Here is a 20244-nt window from a genome sequence, read left to right on the forward strand (position 1 = left end):
CTAAGTAAGTTGTAAGTTGAATATACTGTTTAGTCTTTAACAGTGCCTATGTATATGCCTGAATACCACTGACTTGCTACTTATACTTGAATACACACATGCAATGCAGACATTTAAACACACACACACACACACACACATATGCTATCAGGTCAGGGGTCCTAAATGAAACTGTCTCAAGCTTCATCTCTGTACCCTCTGCTCCTCAACTCTTCTCCTCAGCCCCATTCAGAATCCTGCACACATCTATACAACACACTCCGATTCAATTTCTGTAGGCCAGGGCCTCTCTGTCTTTAATAGAGGAGGGAGGGAAGAGGGATGGGAGCACAGAGATAGCTCTATTGTGCAACTGCCACCGGGGTGTGCGAGTGGAACGTGAACACAGTTTAATCGCACACGCTCAACAGCTGCTACCGAGGTCCCTAAAGCCCCCAGGTGAAAGAACTGAGGGATTTTATCAATTATAAGACCTGATTGATACACGCGCACAAAACACATAGCCTCATACGCCTGCGTGCACATACATCCAATTTGATTTGTCCGTATGAAGTGTGTGTGTCGGTGAGCAGATGAGTGTGTGCTCAATATGAGTTGCATGGTAGCCATTATTGCTGCAGCCATCATTACTTATTTTCAGTGTTTATAAAGATGTCAAACATTTTATATCTTTGATGTCTCTGTTCTCCTTTGGAAGTTTAAGACCCGCCCAGTTTAATAACAACCCTCATCTTTTCAGAGACACAGCTTAATTATCCCACAGACAGTGATTTTGACACCCAGGCAGAAATGTCATGTGTTGCAAACTATCCACTGTTTGACTGCAGAGGTCACACCATGAGGAGCGTAATGAGTATTAGACAGCTAGACAGTGAGGCTGTGGTCTGGAAATCTGACAGCAATTAGCCTTTTCATATATACACACGGAGCGCAGTGCATGTGCACACACACACACACACACTGGGACAAATATTTATTCTTGTCTGGGAATTAGTAGACGCCTGATAGATCTGGTAGAACGACTAGCCAAGCAGACAGATGAGCAACAAACATACGGTGGGGAGTTCCAAAGCTGCTAAATTCATACTCCGTATTGAGTGCTACACCACATCTTATATTGTTCAAATGTTGTAATCTTGTTGGCACGAATAAATACTAATTCATGTCTGCATATTTGTGTGCTTTTGCAGGCAAACTGACTCAGATAGTCTTCGGACACCGTGACGTGGTGACGTGTTTGGCTCGCTCCGAGTCGTACATCGGAGGGGATTGTTACATCCTGTCAGGCTCCAGAGATGCCACCCTGCTGCTCTGGTACTGGAACGGAAAGCACAACAGCATTGGAGAGAGCCCAGGCAGTAAGTACACAAGCAAACCAGCCCGATATGTGAGCATGTGTGCGCGCGCGCACACACACACACACACACACACACACACACACACACACACACACACACACACACACACACACACACACACACACACACACACACACACACACACACACACACACACACACACACACACACACACACACACACACACACACACACACACACACACACACACATTCTCTGAGTGCTCACTCTCCCAGACAGTTGTGACTGTGTGATTTACGGCCTCCCTCTGTAAAGTAACAACTAGTTTCGTCTGACCAGACCAGGCCTCCTGCATACAGATTGGATTTCGAAGCTCCGTTGCACCAGGAGCAGCTTTCGATAATGCGTTCGAGATTGTGAGTGAGTTTCTGTGAGACCAGATATAGTGTGTGTGTGTGTGAGCACGTGTGTGTGTGTGTGTGAGCGTGTGAGAGCAAGAGAGAGAATCTGTCTTTAATGTGAGTGAAAGTGAGGGCCACTTAGAGACGTTAAATGTGATGTTGGGGGTCGTTGGCCAGCACATGAAAGTTCACCACCATCCGAGGGCCACGGGGTCACACTAGTCGATAAAAGTGAAAAATGTCATGGGCCTCTCTTACGTTACCATAACATATGGCATTAGCCATGATCAAAGCATGGCAGACACATTGCTCAGCCATGAGCCTGCTCAGTGCTAATTTGGTCAGCTTAGATTGGCGTACATGTTGTTAAGTGATCCATTACAAATGGGCTGAAATTTATGACAAATTGTGATTTGGTTAATAAGCCACATTGGTTTTTGATTTGAGGGAAAGCACTTAGATGATTGTTTGTTGTCATTCACTTCATATACGCTGATGTCAGATGCTGGAATCAAGAAAAACATTTCTCATTCCCGCAAGTTAATTCATAGAGATATTCAGACTTTTTATAAAGAAGAGATGAATACTTTAGTGAGAGGCAAAATATGGCTGCATGTAAACCACATTTTTATTCTCTGCTCTCATTTTACATAAAGATTTTTGTCTTTCTGATTGCTTTATTTTACTCAACAGAGAACACAACCAGTAGAACGACATGACAAACTCTTTATAGTGATCGATATACCAGCTATTCTGTTAGATGTTGTTTCAGCAACAATGTGACTTCTTCTTTAAAGCTTGGAAGCTGGTTTTTAGCATTTCCTTATGGGATAACAGTGCATATTGCAAGAGGACACGAAGGTTTTAGATTAACTGACACAAATAATGGCATCTGCACTGTTCTTCTTGTCTTAAGTACAATCATTTCACTGCACAAGAAAAATACTATTGACTGTATTGTGATTTATTTATGGAGTTATGATATGCCTTAAGGGTGTGTGTGTTTGTGTGTATGTGTGTGTGTGTACATACAAATGCATGTGCTGTAGATGCTCGTGTGAGCATGTGTGTGTGTCATTCTAACCTCAGTCAGCTCAGTGCAGTTACCACGCTGTAGCAGACAAAGCAGTCGTCATCCCAACCCCTCACCACCACAATGTGATGCTCCATTGCCCCAGACCACAGGAGGCTCTCCCAGACATGAAGCTCTGCTACACACACACACACACACACACACACACACACACTCACACTCACATGTACTCAAATGTCCTCACAAAATGCATACAGACAGCAGACTTTTCTTTATTCCTCGTCCAAAAATGAAACACTTTCAAGCCAGAGTCTCCACACACAGTCGAATAAGAGCACATGCACACACACATTCCTTTTCATGCATAACGCCCTGTGAACGTCCCACACACTTCATAAGCTTGACACAAATGCATATGAATGGCTGATATGCACATGTACACATTGACCTATGCACACTTGGATCCTGCTGCAGAAGCGTTGTTGCTGCAGCAGAGAGATTCCTCAGACACCGCTGCCATCTGCTGGTCACAGAGGGGAGTTCAAGCCAGTTTTCTGCTATCAGTCATACTGTGTTTATGCCGGTTGAAATTAGATGAACACTTTGAAGATTAAAATATTCTTTAGCTATAAAATCAGCTCTGGTGTTTCAGAATTGCTTTAAATTTGTTGTCCTGTGATGGTGTAGAAAGTTCTCAGGTGAACAACATTTTAATTTGCACTCACCAAGTGGAATACACTTATCTTTATCTATATTTGTTTTAAACACAGACACACACACACACACACACACACACACAGGTGGGTGGTTCAGTAACATTGAATTGAATTTAGATTTAGTGTCAAATATCAAATCCAAAATCCTCCTTATTCCCTTATGGAATTTATTCAATAAAGATCGTAAGTGACATTTAGATACTTAATACGTTGTAATCCTCTGGATTGCTGCAGCTATATTACAAATGTACCATTTAGTTAAATGGACATCTAAACGCATAAGACGTTGCACTAAAAAAAGTGGAGGAAAGTAAGAAATCTTTTCTCTCTCCCTCCCTCTCTCTCTCTCTCTCACTCACACACCTTGTCCACACTTGTCTTAGATAGCTGATACCCCTCTCAATGTCAGCTGTAGTCATATACAGGTATGAGATTGTAATCAGATGTGGCGCTAACTCAAACCAAATGGCAGGTAGAGGCTTAAAAGGTTAAGTGATACACCAATATATCAGCTTTATTGATCTTCTCTGAGCAAAATCCACCATCATGCTTTAATCCGGCGACTTGTGGGTCATAGGTTTGCTTTTAGTGATGTTGAGGATGTCAGCTGGTTAACTAAATGAAATATAGATGTTTAGGCTGCGAGCTGGTGTGTGACCAGAGTTAGTTACAGTTACATAATTGGACAGAAGAGTGAGATGTTTGGAGTTCAAACTATCGACTGGCATTAAAAATATGAGACTGTTATTGGCACCAAATAGTTGTTTTTGTTTTGTATTTGCTATAATAGATTATAAATGTTCCGGGTTTTTTTCTTCTTCTTTTGTTTTTTCAACACATAATTAAGATACATGCACATCGAGTGTTTTTTTTTTTTTCCAGAATATATTTATTGATTTAAGTATCCTCTTGTAACTGGTGATACTCCTATTAATGTGTGTACGGATTAGACGGTTTCATCGACTTGAAACGTTACTGACGTCGTCTTTATTCGTGCCTAAAGTTTAGCTTGTCCTCCACTTGGCTTTTTTACAAGAGGGTTCAGTGAGCAGTATGGTCCGCACAGAGTCTCTCTGCTAAATCTAATTAAGGTTTGACAGTAGCTGTGGCTTTTGGGGGGAAAGTATCTGTCTCATTAGTGAACCTGTGTGGAGTTTTATGTCATATAATTGAATTAAAAAGAGAAACTGCATTAAAGTAGTCTGAATAGTTTGGCTAAGTCAGCAAGGAACTAGTAGATTTAAGTACTTTTGAAAAAGAATTGGACAAAAATGATTTACTTAGTACTGGCATTTACTGTAAGAAATGGTAAGACATTTTATCATGACTTTGCCTTGGAGGCATTTGGGGTTGATAGTCCCATCATGCATTTAAACATGAATCATGCACTGTGCATCATTGCCCTGTGTTCTTCTTTCTGAGCTGAACTTGACCCTAACGGCAAAGAGGATGGGGTCATTAAAGAAAGACCCCCCCCCCCCCCCCCCGAGACAGGAAACCCTAATGAACTCGTCACTCCAGCTCAGGGATGCTGCCCCACTGCTGGTCACTACATGTAGATAAACACACACTGACCTTCACTATCCCTGCTTTACCCAACAGTTCCATTTATTTACAAGCTGTCATCCAGCTAAATACTTAAACACAATGATCAAATGTTTGCATGCAGAATCTTTCCGCAATTGATCAATCTTCATTTTTATAATAATGCAACAAAGCCCAAACTCCACGCAAATGTGTGTGTGCGTGCAGACAGAAGACAAACCGAGAAGTAAAAGGTGATTTTTTTGTTTTGACGCTCGCCCCGACGGCTCAAACCAAAACAAAGTCACACAAACTTCATGAGCTGGATCCTGTAAGGTACTTTTGCTCCCTGTGGCTCTCTCTGTTGTCCACAAACATCTGGATCCAGTGAGGGCAGTCAGGGGGGAGAAGGTTTTAAAGATGAGGAGAGGCGGAGGGTGACAAGTGCTGGAGAGGGAGAGTGAATGATGGGAGAAAATGTATGCGCAGGATAACAGGCTCAAAGTCTGAGCAACAACCTGCAGTGAAAAAATAAATAAAACAAATTTCATTTGAGATGAAAGTGTTTTAACATTAATTGTATTTAATTTCATACATTATTGTTTGTGTTTTTATATGATTGTTCACAATGCATTTCTCCTGGATTAAATTGTTTTTTATCAAGTTTATGAGTCCATTAGATTGTTTTGTATTTTGCTCCCTCTAGTGATCAAAAGTTGTAATAGATTTCTTCTAATACTGCTGTCTGTAATATGTAGTGTGTAACACATTGTTTTGTTATCCTAGCAGAGTTTACCACGCCGAGAGCCATCTTAACCGGCCATGACTGTGAAGTGACATGTGCAAGTGTGTGTGCAGAGTTGGGTCTCGTCATCAGCGGCTGCAAAGGTGAGAGTTCCACTTCCACTCTGTCCAAAATAAACATTTATATTTAACAGCAAAAAAAAAACACTGACTCACCACCACAAGTTCAGCTGTCCTAACTTCACTTGTCGTATGTTTCTTCAGAGGGTCCTTGTCTGATCCATTCCATGAATGGGGACCTGCTGCGGACCCTTGAGGGCCCTGAACGCTGCCTGCGGCCTCGTCTCATTCAGTCGTCCACTGAGGGAAACTGCGTGATTTACTACGATAAGGGACAGTTTTGCCTCTTCAGCATCAACGGCAAACTGCTAGGACACATGGAGGTGGAAGACAGCATCAAGGTGAGGAAGCGAACATCTCACATGTGTGTCTGCACCACATCTGTGCAGAAGGTCCTCTTACTGATTAAAGGCTTTGCTGCGGTTTGAGATTTGAGTAAGGTAAGCGTCGGCACGCCTCGGGGCAAACTGTGGCATTACATCGCTTTTATTCCCTTTCACACGCATACACCAGAGGAAATGGTCCTTTTGATCCGCAGCCCTGTTGTCAGGTTGAATTGCGTTGGCGGCAGTGGTAGAGAACATTCCAGAGCAGTGGTCAGCTCTGGACACCAACACCATTAACTACCCTCAAGCACAGGACGACACATTCCCCGTTTTCCACATTTCCTCCCTCGTGGTTCGAGTGACACAAGATAGTGGCTACTGCCTTTGGTTCCCCGACCCTTTGTTTCCGGTTTGGCCTGGGAAATGTAAGCCAGCTCTGACAGACAGCCACACGCCTGGTTCCTATTAGGAAACCTCTCGTGCCCAGACTCCTAACCTGCCAAACAGCCCGCTCCTGCACAAAGCCACGAATATAAGTCATAGAAGACGTGATTAACGAGCACACACAGACAAAAACTGATCGATTGTGTTGACATCACTGGGGAGGTGGCTGGCGTTCAGTTTGTAGTAGCTGAATACTTTATTGTGTCTTCTAGAGAAACTAATGATGTTTTTAGATGCTTGTACAGTTTTGTACTTTTCCCACAGTTTCCTTCCAAAGCGGTGAAGCTCTGACTTGGGAACAGTGTGGGCCACTGCCGGCCCTGTCAGCTCTCCTCTGCTGTTGTAAATTCCAGCCATGTCAGATGGCATTAGGAAAGAGAGTCTCAACGCCCCCTCCTCTGCCCCCCCCCCCCCCCCCCTCCCCCTCTGGCCTGAGACTCCGACAGTATTTAGTGCACTCATGTACATACCAGAATCAATCTTCTCAGCACTCGGAGCCTCAGCACGGTATGACTCCAGGATAAATAAGTGTTTGTGCTGGCCTGCAGTATCCACTTAGAAACAGAGAGTAGGACTGAGAAAGAGAGAGAATGTTTGCACTGTGAATTTATAAGGGTCTGGAGTCAGAGGTTAGATGACAGGCTAACAGTCGGCATCCTAGTCTAATAGCAGAATCGAGTGACAGAAGCCATACTGAATGGATTACAGTCCTTTAAGTACTAGTATAACTCAGGCAGTGTAACCACTCCAGCAGTTTTTTCACTGCCCTCGTCCGTGTAACAGGGGGATTAACAGCACCATAAATTAAACTTTTTACCTTCCCCAGCCTCAAAATCCACCCACCGTTCCCCGAAAGAAGTAGGAAATATGGGCATTAAAAGTGCATGTGTTTCTGCTGGAGTCATTTTTTAGTCATCCGAGCCCCGGTAGCCATCTTAGCTCCCACAGAGCCATCGGCCATCTTGTTTGACCGCCCAGTGGCAAAGGGCTGATTTATAATGTCTGTCTGCAGCCTCCTACCTGGCCTGGCTGACATGTCTGCCAGCTCCCCGGCCTCCTGCTGGGCTCCAGTAAGGTCATGGACTCCATTAGTGCATACACAGGTACATTAATACAAAACAGTAACTGGTAAATTGTTCTTACTTTCTTTTTCCACCGTTATTATCCAGCATGCTATCTGTTCTTGAAGCATATTGGCTGGAAACCACTGGCTAAGACTGCTTATTAAGTCAGTTTATCACATTTAAAGCTGCACTAGTCAGAATTTGTAAATGAACAATGTGTTTAAGGTAAAAGGGTTTGCTTGTAGTGATGAATCTACAAAGAGTTACCATCCAAATATGCACTTCCCCTCAGCTCTAGAGCGGTTTAGTACCTTTTCACTCACGACACACAACTTTACTGCTTCGGTTCGCTCTCATCCATTATTAACCTCGCTCCCAGCCACATCAGGTAGTTTTTGTCGGCAGAAAAGCTTTGATGAATCCAATGCATACTACAAATAAATAGATAAATAGGTGGTTTTCAGCCTCTTCTGCTGCCCCCACGTGGCCAAAAACCCAATGGATGCTGCTTCAAAATGACAGTTTTCAAAAAAAAAAAAAAAAGGTAGCCATTATTTTGGGAGCTATAATGTATCACAATTTTTACCCATGTACACGTTTGCACAGTATTTCAGCTCAAGTGCACTGATCTCGACTGGTCGAATTGTCGAATTGAGCATTATCTTTATCGTTGTTGTCAGATTAACTATGAATGTTGATACACAAGACAATTACTGTAAACACGAAACAGACCCGCACCACACAAATCAAAGCAGCGCTGCACTCGGTCATGCTCCATTCCCAGCCATCTTGGATGATGATCTAATTAGGTTGGATTGAGGAGGAACTCCCGCCAGCGTGCAGCATGCGAGTGCATCATTGTGTGCCCGTTTTGTTTACGCCTGTCTGTGTGTGAGATGCAAGTTCTGTGCCCATCTGAGGTGCGTGCGCGATGAGAATGAGAAGCAGAGCTCATTTACTTCACAGTGTGGTGGGAAATTCCTCAAATGTTTTTTATACAAAACATTTGCTTAATTCAGGCTGCATGATTTCTGTGTCTATCCGCTGTGGACTGGTCTTGAAGGGTTATTTATGTTTCCCTTACCAAGTCAAGTTCCTGAAAATGGCTTGTTCCAACTTCAGAACTGAAGTTTAAGTTTCATTTTTCCATTTAATATGAGCCTGATTCAACACACATGCTGCCGATGATTGAAGTGTCTCTTGCTGAATCACTGCAAAGCGGCTGCAGCTGAAAGACGGCCGACCTCGGCGTCATAAAACCACAAACAAGAAAAGCTCTAAATTAGTGTCATTTGCTGCTTTTAGAACTCACAATTCTGCCTCGTCATTTCATCAGCTACGGTTACTTGCTGATTGATGCTCCTGACTGTTTGAGTTTCAGCTTCCACTATGCACTGTGCCCATAATAGACTCCAACACATGACCTGATTTGTGTACGTCTGACTCCCTGGAGGACCATTCCACTGTTACAGTTTGCAGGAAAAGCAGATGAGACGAGTAAATCTCCGAGCCTCACTGTGGGGAGCCATCTTTGTAGCAAGTCGGGGCCTGTGTACAGAAAGCCCCAGAGGATGGCGGCACTGACCTGCGATCCTCTGTTGGATCACATGACCTCGCAGTATGAGCTTTACTTTGACACGAGAGATAAACCGGTCCCAGATCACCAGTCTTATTCTGAGACTATTTATACATGTGGTTCCAGGCTGAATAGCTTTGCTGCTCTGTATTTTTGAGCATTTAAGGACACATAACAGATGATCAAACAAGTCATCACCTTTGGAAAGCCAAACCAAACCTGAGCTTTAATAGTGAACTCGCTCTCTGTTCCTCTTTGCCAGGCTTTGCTCCTCAGTCGTGACGGCCAGTATCTGCTGACAGGCGGTGACGGAGGTGTAGTATCCGTCTGGCAGGTCCACAACCTCAAACAGCTGTTCACCTACCCAGGCTGTGACGCAGGAATCCGCGCTATGGCCATGTCACATGACCAAAGGTATCAAACACATAAACACACAAAACATATAACCAGACATCATAATTTATAAACCGATCAGGTTTTGTATGTAAAATCTTTTAAGTCACTATAGATGTCAGATAAATATAGTGCAGTAAACAGTTATATTGTTGGATCTAATATGCAGTTAGGTAGAGACATATTTCAAATACTCAAGTACAAGTAACTCAAACCTGTATTTAAATACTTCAGTAAACATATTTAGTTACTTCCACCAGCCCCCTACAGTTGTGTATACAAACACATTGTGCTCACCTGTTAGTAGAGATGCCTCAAATTAAATTCAAATTTACAGCAATTTAAGAAAACAAAAGCACTTGTGGAAGAGTTTGAAGGGAACATAATGTTTTGTCTGTGTGCTAAGGTGCATCATAACTGGCATGGCATCTGGAAGCATCGTGCTCTTCTACAACGACTTCAACAGATGGCACCACGAGTACCAGACCAGGTACTGAGCTGACAGCAGCACTGACTTGACTGACAAAGTTGGATACTGACGACGATTCAAGCTGCTTCAAGTGTGAACTCTTATCAAAGGCACTATTCTGTCTATATCCTGAATGTATCTCACTGAAAGAAAAAAAACTGTCCTATTATTATAGTAAAAACTATTTTTAAAAAGGGCATTGCTATATTTTGTAGATCAGATAGTAAATTTTCATATAAATCATAGGGTGGGGGTTACGTTACTGTACGGTTAAAAACAAATCTATTTTTAGCTGTAAGAGTCTATTTTCATCTCCTCCGGAAAATAAAAGGGGGATTGGTGGGGAGCTAGTAAGAACCTTTTCTCTTGACTTAAAAATCCAAATATTTGTGTACTTTAGGGTGACTGATTTTTTTTTTTTTTTCTGTAGGTGTGTATGTGGGGAATAATTATTAAGCATTATTATGCATCATTCACTTGCTTTTTGCCATTTTGGCACCACAGCTGATAGAAATGTTTGAGTGAATAATAAATATGTTGGACAGAAGGATATATGAAGAGGGAATATGCATATATACATATATAAATATCTATATTCTGATTAAATGTAGTCCTCCATATTTAAAACTTCCATCCCCTCTGTGCTTGCTAAGAGATTGCGTTTCTGTGCATGGCTCACTACTCATATAAAACACATCATCGCAGTCCCATCCCATTATCATTTAATACTTCAAAAACACACACCTTCCCTCTCCCACCCAGTGATGCTGACGATGAGTTTTATGTAGAAGAGGACGTCAGGAAAACCAGGTCTTCTACATTTATAGTTCTGTCCTAAATGACGAAAGCGTGAATAATTTTTATTAAAATGATGATGAATCTCTGTGATGGAAAAACAGAGCAGAAAAGATCATTTTTTTCCAGTTCACTAAGTAAATATCACGTCAGATCGTCAAACCTAAAGCCAGCTTAGCATCTTTAAAGTCCTCTTTGAGTCCCGTCTCCAAAGCAGCAAACCGCAAAGTGAGATGTGCAATGAAAGGAAGGACTTTTCGCTTTTTTTTTCCTCCATCACTGTAGTCTGAATCACAGGATGAGTGATTAGGTCAAGATGTGATTCAGCACTAAAATGGCAACGAGACCTTCGGTCCTCAGTAAAATAAACGTCCACTTGTATCTTTGATTTTGAGGAAACATTCCTTTAAAGTGTGTGCTTTGATGTTTGAATCTCCAGTTATATGACAACTACTGTTATCTATCAACCAATATTTTTTTGCAATCATTTTGGAGTGTTTTGTGTGCCGAGTTCTGACAATAAAATTGAATTTTATAACTTGAACTGTCCTCTGTGTTAAGTGCTTGTTCACTAGGACTCGTAGCACCCTCTAGTGGACAATGTCTGGTAACACACACACAAATATTCACAACAGAGTAGCAGTAAGTTAAAGTCTTTATTGCATTTTATTTTTTGCTGTACTGCTGTTTCAAAACAGTCGAACATTAAAAGCAGCCGATCTATGCCTAATAAAAACTGTTACTCCAGCCTGACACAGATGATAAACCTGTTTTCAAACTGTCTTTTCATACAAATTTCCCTTTACAAACTGCTTATGAAAATCTACTTTACCTACATATACATAAGGGGAAGCTAAATGACAGAATGTACCAAGTGTGTGTGTGTGAGGGTTTTGTCTTACAGGAAGTGGGGAAAGGAGTTTGCATGCAGCTGAGAGTCCTGATCAAGTAAAGAGGCATGTTGAACCACTGGAGGAGTTAGCCCTACTAACAGCAGCTGGGATAAACGCTGTGGAGTTTAAAACAGGTACAAAACAAAATCACTAACTCATTTTTAGTATGCACAACTTCCATTTTTCAGCCAAGCTGGTTTTGATAAAGGCATCATTAAACTATGAGCTGTTAGCTAAAGGTCAGGCACAAACCCGTCACCTTGGCAACACATTCATTCATAAATCCAACAGATGAAAAACCATTGCTTGAATATTTTAAAGGACCAATGACTAGTTGCAAAGCACAGTACGATTACTAGTTCAGCTGGTAAATGTGGGTCCTTTCTGTGCGGAACGAGAGCAGAAAGCTCAGTTCTGAAAATTACAGCTCATTAGAAACAAACCTGCAATGTGGTCTCATGTCTGTTGAATCTATTTTCTCTATTTTTACATACAGCAGTTATGACTTTGAGGGCCATAAGTGCTCAGACACGTGTAGGCAAAGAACAAACCTTCAAGTTTCAGGTGGACAGCTAAGTTCTTACTATGTACAACTATAATGTTCACGTCAAATAATACATACAAACAGCGCGTGAATGAGTGTGTCTGCATGTCAGTAAAAGTGGGTGCACTAAATAACCTACCGAAGCGATCAGACATGAATTACAAAGGCAGATACAAGTCAAGTTAAAGGGTCAGTTCATCCAAATTTAAAACACCAAACTTTTTCCTCATTTTTAGCAGCATTTGGACATGTTTGATTTGCCCGGCTTTGAGAAGCGCCTCTGTGACGTTACCATCTCTGCTTCTAGATGATGAAGGTGGAATTTTGTTTGTGGTAATAGCATCGAAAGATCACATTTAAAATATTCCAGGGTCGTGGTAACTCTGGACAAGTTGCATTGAAAATAAAATTGTAATTGTTAAAATCACCACAAACAAAATTCTGTTCAGGTCTACTGCATTATGATGGCAGCAGAAAGCTCACTGATATCTATTAATAACCTCTCCAAATGAACCCAAAGCTGTCTGCATGCCTAAATAACACTAGAGCAAAGGTTTCCAGCCTGGGGGCCCCAACAGGGTCACAAGATAAATCTGAGAGGATGGGAGATGATTAATAAGATAGGATAACAGAAAAACACACTCCTGCTAAACAAATTTGTGTCCATTTTATAGATTTCTTTTCTGATGAGTATTTAAATAAAACAACTTGAATCTTTAGGCAAATTGTCCACAATTCAGGCAAATATGCATTTTTCAACAAGGGTCACACACTCACTGCGCTAAATGTTACAGAGCAGCTTCTTTCCTCATCCTTAATCCATCCTCCGCACTCCCTCATAATCCATTACAATTTGCATTTCTGTGTGCAACCCTGTGCTGTAGAATGACAAATAAATGAACCTTGTAACCTGTTACTTGGATGAACACACCTTTTAAATTGAATGTGAACAGCCTTTGGTGTCGGCTCTAACACGTCTGATTATCACCTCCTGTGTGCACACAAGGTGCACAGAGTCTCCAAGTAGAGCTGAAGCTGTTAGCATTGCCTCATTCCTTATTACCTACTTGGTACATTTATTTTGTCAACCCACTGTACTGCATATAGTAGCATTTGATAGGAATCTTGGGTGTGACAGTTACCATCAGGGTGGCTGTGATCAGAGAAAATACTGAAAGTGGTTACAGTTGGATTACTCTACAATAGCTCGGCTAGCAAATTCTGACAGCTGATATGCTGAAATACTTGTATTATGGACAAACTGTCTCTCTGCTAAAGCAACAGGAGTTCACAATTGTGTGTGTGTGTGATGAATAAGTATTTACAATTGAGTCACAGGCAGTCAAAATGGGATAATAAATAAAAGAAAGAATTCACATTAACGTGATACTAATGCATGACGTCCAAAGACAATCCACTGAGAACAGTGATGGGTTCAGTTCGATCCCTTTCTCCGCATCCTCCGTCAATAAATACGAACATATATACAGTCGACAAACTCTTTAAAAACACCTAGTATTCTCCGTCTCTGAAGATGAGTGGGATAACAATGAGAGAAAAAAGTGGACACTGCAGTCACTGGCTCAGTTTACAGCTACTGGTAATGCTCGAGGTGGAGTGTTAGCCTCCTCCGTGTTTTCTGATACATACATGAGAAGAGAGGGAGTGAACTGACTACAGAGTTGACCTGCCATTTAAATCTCCATAAGCTCCTCAGCAGGTAGATGGCTGGGAGAGGCAGGGCCAGCGGGGGAGGGCGGGGTTGTGGATCTGGGAGGTGTAGAAGGAGGAGACGGAAACAGGGTTGGATGGATGGGAGACGGGGAGGAGGGCTCTTGTTTGGTTGGGGAAGAGAGAGGGAATAATACAACAGGTTTGATGGGGGAGACTGGGGAGGGGGAAGCTTGTTTTGTAGGGGAGGAAGCTAGGGGTGTTGCCTCTTTGGTAGGAGAGGAGAAAGGTGCCGGTTTGGTGGGAGAAGAGGGAGAAAGAGAAGCTGGTTTGGTGGGAGATGATGGGGAAGGACATGAGATGGGTGTCGAGGGAGTTGTGTAGGTGAAGAGAGCAGGAGGGCCAGAGGGTGAGGGAGTTTCTAGAGATAAGCAGGGAGCGGCGGAGGACGACGTTCTTATTTCAGGAGGAGCGGAAACTGGCAAAGAGGTGGCGGGGAATGTTTCAGCAGAAGGTGAAGAGGAGACATGAAGCGAACTTACAGAAACAGAGGGAGGGAAATCAACGGCATCAGTTGGGGATTGAGAGCAGGGAGCGTTAGAGGTGGATGTGGCATGAGGCTCAGCGATCTCTGGGGCCTCGAGAAAAGCAGTCACAGGATTTGGTTCTTTGGCGCATGATGCCTGTTTGGTTGGAGACGCTGGTCCCGACTTTGTCGGTGAGGCCGGTTTGACTGAAGGGAGACATGGGACTTTGGTGCCAGCTGACGGTGGTGGGCCTGGCACTGTTTGGGGTCCAGGACGACGGCGAGGAGCGCTGAGCTGCAGGGTCTCCTTATCTAGAGCTGTGCTCTGACAAAACAGATAGACAGACTATCAGCCGGATAGTAACACACCTCTGGAGATTTAGAAAAACTAGACGGAACAGAGAAATATATACTGTGGGTCAACATTTTTAGTAATTTAGCATAAAACTAATAATCCTCATGTTTCCTGTGAATGACTAAAATCAAATATTTTCTTTTTATACCTACAGTCATTAATTGCTGACCCAGGTTTGTATTTTTCAAATTATTTCTGAATGAACAACACATAAAGAAACAAACTAATGAGAATGGACATAAATAACTGAAAGATGTTTGAACAAAAAGATAGTATGAGCTGACATCAGTGCTATTCTATGTGCAGAGAAAGGGCAAATGAGAAAGTCAACTTTTACTTTTTCTATTCAACTTTTTCTTTGAGTAAAGCCGGTGATGTGTTCTTAGGTGAGACAGAACTAGTAAGAGTCAGGTTCCTCATTTGCCCTCGTGCTGAATCTCAGCAGCAGAACAGACGAGGCGTGGCGTTAAGTGTTAGTACATACCATTGCCTTGGAGCTAATTCAGAGGGACGTAATGCAGGGAGAGGGGAGAAGCAAAAAGGGACAGAGACTAGTCTTACTCACAGCTTCACAAAAATCAAAACAACAAGCATGGCGGCCAGTGGACAGTTGTTGTTCCAGCTCAGCGCTAATCTGGTATTTCACATTACATTCAAACATATTCCAAACCAAAGGAGCTTTTGTCTTTGAGAGGACTGAGCTGGAACAAACTTTAAGACTTCCTAGAAGTGACTAATTTGGGCAGAAAGTGTTGTGAGTGCTGAGCTATATTTACATACCACTCACCACAGTAGAATGTAAGGTATGATTTAAATGTGTTTTTGAATGCACTAGTTTTAAAGGATATGACTTTTTCTATATCTTTCTTATTGTCGACAAAAGACCAAAATACTAAAAGAGACAATGAATTGCTGCCTGTTTAGAGTAAGCATGAGACAGCTTCTTCCTCTGTGGCGCTAGATGATGTGCTGATTCATTACCATAAACATGAGCACTGTCGGTTGTTTAGAGTCAATCCTAGATGCGCCATCCTGCTGCTGTAAACACCCCTTAGAGCACCAAATAAATATTAGTCCCTTGTTGAAAAAACGGCACCATTTCCTCCTGCTTGAGTTAGGTTTGCTATGAACAGTGATCAGCTATTCAAGAAACTATTAGGCCTTTTTTCAATTAAGCTACATCTTTATGACCCATTTCTATAGGTTTACATCTCCTCCATTGGAACCAGTTAGGCTTGGAGCTGGCTTGGAGCTGGAAGGGAAGTCGCATAGTATTGAGAGACGGACTAACACAAGGTAGGTTTTGGTCTTTTGTTGCCAGTAAGAAAAACACAGAATAATGTCAGCCTCATCCTTTAAAACGTGCAGAGGAATCTTGTATCCAAAGCAATACAGCCAGGTTAGTTTGCATCCATCTCTGCAAATTGAAACTACAGAACGGTGCCAGCACAGTTCTTATTTCTTCCACAAGGTGGCACCAGAGAACCATTCACATTGAACAGTGATGAACAACCAATTTGCAGGTTTGTGAACCCACAGAAAGTTGATTTTAAAGCACTATTTTGAACAAGATCGAGAACAATTAACAATGAATAATGGCAGAGAGGGAGGCAAATGCATTCACACTGTAAACATGCCAAGTAATCTTGATGACAATGTGATTTAACGAACACATCCTTCAAAACAGACAATTATTTTCATTTCCCATAAAAGTTTGTGGTTGATACAAATGGAATCAAATGTGAGTGAAGAAGCGGATCGATGAGTATGTAAACAGTCAAGAGGGGGAAATCCAGGACAGAGAGCCCGTTAGCAAGGTCTGCATCAGTTGGTTACTGAGAGCAGTTACTGCAGCTGGCGGCTGGCAAAGAGGAGCAGGGGGCCTGAGACAGAAACAGGAAGGAAGGGAGGGAGATCAAGGAGGAAGGTGGGGGGAGTTGTTATAGATGGAGAGAAGAGGCCGAAGGGAAGGGCGATGGCTGGAAAGGAAGAAGGGAGGCAGGAGGCAGGAGGCAGGAGGCAGGGGGGTATGAAATGTGTACCCGGATCTCAGCTCCAGGCGTCCCCTGTGGTCCTGGGTTGGGTGTGAGGGAGGGGTGAGGAGGAGGGAGGAGGAAGAGGATGTAGAGGAGGAGGAGGGGCTGAGGCCATGACCCACGCTTACACCTCAAACTGTCAAATGAGATTTACAACAGAAAAATGAGGCTCTTTGCAGCACAGATCAAATCAAATTTCTAATTGGACACATGCCCTTCCCCCCTTTTCCTGCTTTCAGTTCAGACAGACAGATCAGATCGAAGAAGAGTGGGCTGATGGGTAGTGTGACCTGATGAGATGAGGAGTGGAGGAAGTCAAACTGTACGACAGGAAATGATGCAAGTGAGGCTTGAAACAGACAGGAAGGAAGGATGTGACTACCCTGTCCCATCTCCATGTTTTTCCATTACTCCATTTCTAAAATCCCTCTGATGTGTTTACAGTAGCATAAGTTGTCTTAATATTCCTCTTGGATGATGATTGAGGTCAGATATTCTTGGCCCGTTGATGGAGAAAGATTCATATGAAGTAAATTGGGAGGACCTCAATCTTCTGTATTTGGGTCAAACATTCAGCATGCAGCAAATGTTTGGAAAAGGCCCTGGACATGTTGAAGCTGCTTTAGACAATTTGTCAACTACTATTAAATCCATGTCAAAACCATAATATGCAGATTTAAGAGATCGCCGAAAGCTAACAATCTCATGAAGGTTGTAAGATTAACTGTAAAAAGGACTACAGTCAATCAAATTTGGCAAAAATATAACGGTAATATTTACAGATTGTTCATTATGTTTGTTTGTGGGTATTTTTATGTGCTTACCATGATGACTGACACCCCAGCTGTGGCGTTGTTGTGCTTAGGCGCAGTGTTAAAGTGCGTCTTCAGTTTACCTGTGACCTCCGTCTTCATGTTGTTCTCCATGACTGCGTCGTCCTACGTGCGAGCAAACATGTACAAATCAGAGATGCTCAGAAGTCTTGCCGCACTTTCACATCCACATGCAAACACAGACGCGAACAGTGCCATGAGATACCGTGACCCAAGGGTGGAAGAGGATGTCTTGTGCCGTGTATCGAGCCTCAACATTGACCTGCAGCATCTTTCCAATCAGCTCCTGCAGCAAAATGCACCACAGTTTAGGATAATATCAAAGCTTGTGATTCTTTCAACTCAACATCAGCAGCATCCTTCGATTATGTTGTTGTAAACTTACTTTGCCGAAAACCATGAGATAAAAATTGAGCCATGATTCAATATTATTGACTTTTAGGCATCTGAATAAATTATCATATTGTGCTTCTTTAATTCTGTTATTCAAATTAACAATTTAAGAAGTGGGTGGCTGTTTGCCACATGAAGATTTTTGTTTGATGTAACAAAACAGTGAACAGTTCATGGCAAAAAAACAAGAGTTTAAAATGTTGATATGATTAATGTGCCCAAGAACTGACCATGTTCACAACATACAGACACACTACAATATTAGCATTCATTTCGAAGCATGTAATAGCCACTTGATGAATGTCACTCCAGTGGTCACTCTCATTTTAGCTCTGTTTTGGTCTCCACCAACACCTGAGGGAAATATCTGGCTCTTTAGCTGCTTAATGCCGCACTATGTTTACCAGCTCGTCACCATCTGTTTACGTCTGCTGTGTGGTGCTGGGTAGATAGCGTACAGCTGCCTGCTGCAGCAACAACACTGACAAAAGCAGTGAGATTTTTAAGTCGCAGGCCATAAAACCAAATTATGTTTTATGTTTGATTTTACAAACACTTGGTAAACAATAATATATGCAAATTACAGAAAAATATTGTTTTTGATTATAGCCATATGGCCTAGCCTTAAATGAGTGTGAACACAATGCAGCATGTTAATACTCAGTCAGCTTCCTCATTTCATTGTAAGCCATAGACTATACAGGCGATGCACATGTTTGCACTCGTGTGCACTCAAAGTCAAAATCAGCCTCTCTTAAATTTACACCTGCAGTGCTACATAACTGCAAGTCATCTCATGCTGTGGTGTCTGTAACTGTGCACTTGTCTACAGTGACAGGGCCACTCTAATAACAGTGGGTTTAATTAGCAGTTTGGTCTTGCATGCTGAGCATGGGCTGTCACCTTAATATCTGACATTAATTTAGAGGCTTGGAGTCGTTTCTGTGTCCTTTGGCAAACAAGAGGCTTTAAAAGGAGGGTGAACCATGTGGGTTTACGTGGTGTGTGTGTGTGTGTGTTTATAAACTATAAGAATTGGAGACCTGTTTCAGACTTGTCACTATAACTGCATTCAGTTCAAGGTAAAACTGTTCCTGACTTCATTCAGGTTCACAGTAAAGGTCAGGTGTGAACCCTGCATTGGAAAGTGCAGTAAAGGTTAATGGGATCATTACAGAGTGACACAAATGAACACATGTTGTTGTGGTGTGTGTGCGTATGTAGGTGTCAGTGGTTCCCACCTTGGCTGAGTCAGTGATATTGTCCCAGTAAGGACTGGGAAATTCCAGTCGACCCAGAAGGATCTGGTCAAAGAGATCCTCTTGACTGTTATTCTCACTACACAGAAAGACACACACACACACACACACACACCGTGAACAGAGATTGATAACGTATTACTCGGCACACATGGCCTCTGTACTTTGCATCATAACAAATAGCCTCACCTGTAACCTAACCTTTAATTACGTGGTTATTATAACAACTGAAGTGCTATAGAGCTAATGTGGATCACATTAATTGAAGTCAAATCCCTGTCACTACAGCTGCATGATGACAATCATTAACACAAAAACTAATTGCAGCGTCTGTTGATATAGCATAAGACAATTGAGACAAATAATATGACTGTTTTTACTATTTGTCCATGTCTTGATTCAACACTGCATTTATTGTTTAAAATTATCATACTGGTTTGGTGTTACACAAGCTGCTGTGAGTAAATAATAATAATAGTAAATAATAATTTACTGGATGACATGAACTGAGGACGAATACCTTCTGAATGGAGGAAAGCCACACAGGAGGATGTAGGTGATGACACCTGCAGCCCAGATATCCACCTTCAGACCATAACTGTGGAAAGAGAGAAGGGAGAAAAGTCAGTTAAGGATTAACTGCAGCTAAATAGTTTACAGCAAACCATTTCCACTATCCTACTGTTACTAATACAGAAGATGACTGGACATAAAACAAAGAAATAAAAATACACATATTGACACTTTGGAAAGACAAGGTTTTCAATCTACATCAATGATATAGAAGAAAATGCACCATAACAGCCATCA

At 42.2% G+C, this 20244-nt stretch overlaps 2 protein-coding genes across 2 annotated transcripts in view; one reads left to right on the top strand and one right to left on the bottom strand.

Moving 5' to 3' along the window:
* lrba (LPS-responsive vesicle trafficking, beach and anchor containing) overlaps positions 1–11468 on the top strand; it is a 182417-nt gene extending 170949 nt beyond the window's left edge. The window contains exons 52-56 of the mRNA XM_070827863.1: positions 1191–1358; positions 5780–5881; positions 6002–6198; positions 9530–9681; positions 10067–11468. Of these exons, the coding sequence (XP_070683964.1) occupies positions 1191–1358; positions 5780–5881; positions 6002–6198; positions 9530–9681; positions 10067–10157 (710 nt within the window). The 3' untranslated portion in view covers positions 10158–11468. The remainder of the gene's footprint in view (positions 1–1190; positions 1359–5779; positions 5882–6001; positions 6199–9529; positions 9682–10066) is intronic.
* Positions 11469–16960: 5492 nt separating this feature from the next.
* Positions 16961–20244, bottom strand: part of dclk2a (doublecortin-like kinase 2a) — a 35031-nt gene continuing 31747 nt past the window's right edge. Inside the window, exons 13-17 of the mRNA XM_070856486.1 lie at positions 19955–20032; positions 19417–19513; positions 17988–18068; positions 17774–17887; positions 16961–17085 (exon numbers count right to left, since the gene is read on the bottom strand). Coding sequence (XP_070712587.1) covers positions 17074–17085; positions 17774–17887; positions 17988–18068; positions 19417–19513; positions 19955–20032 — 382 coding nt within the window. The 3' untranslated portion in view covers positions 16961–17073. The remainder of the gene's footprint in view (positions 17086–17773; positions 17888–17987; positions 18069–19416; positions 19514–19954; positions 20033–20244) is intronic.

The sequence above is a fragment of the Pempheris klunzingeri genome, chromosome 3, assembly GCF_042242105.1.
Source record: "Pempheris klunzingeri isolate RE-2024b chromosome 3, fPemKlu1.hap1, whole genome shotgun sequence".
In the NCBI taxonomy this organism is placed as follows: Eukaryota; Metazoa; Chordata; class Actinopteri; order Acropomatiformes; family Pempheridae; genus Pempheris; species Pempheris klunzingeri.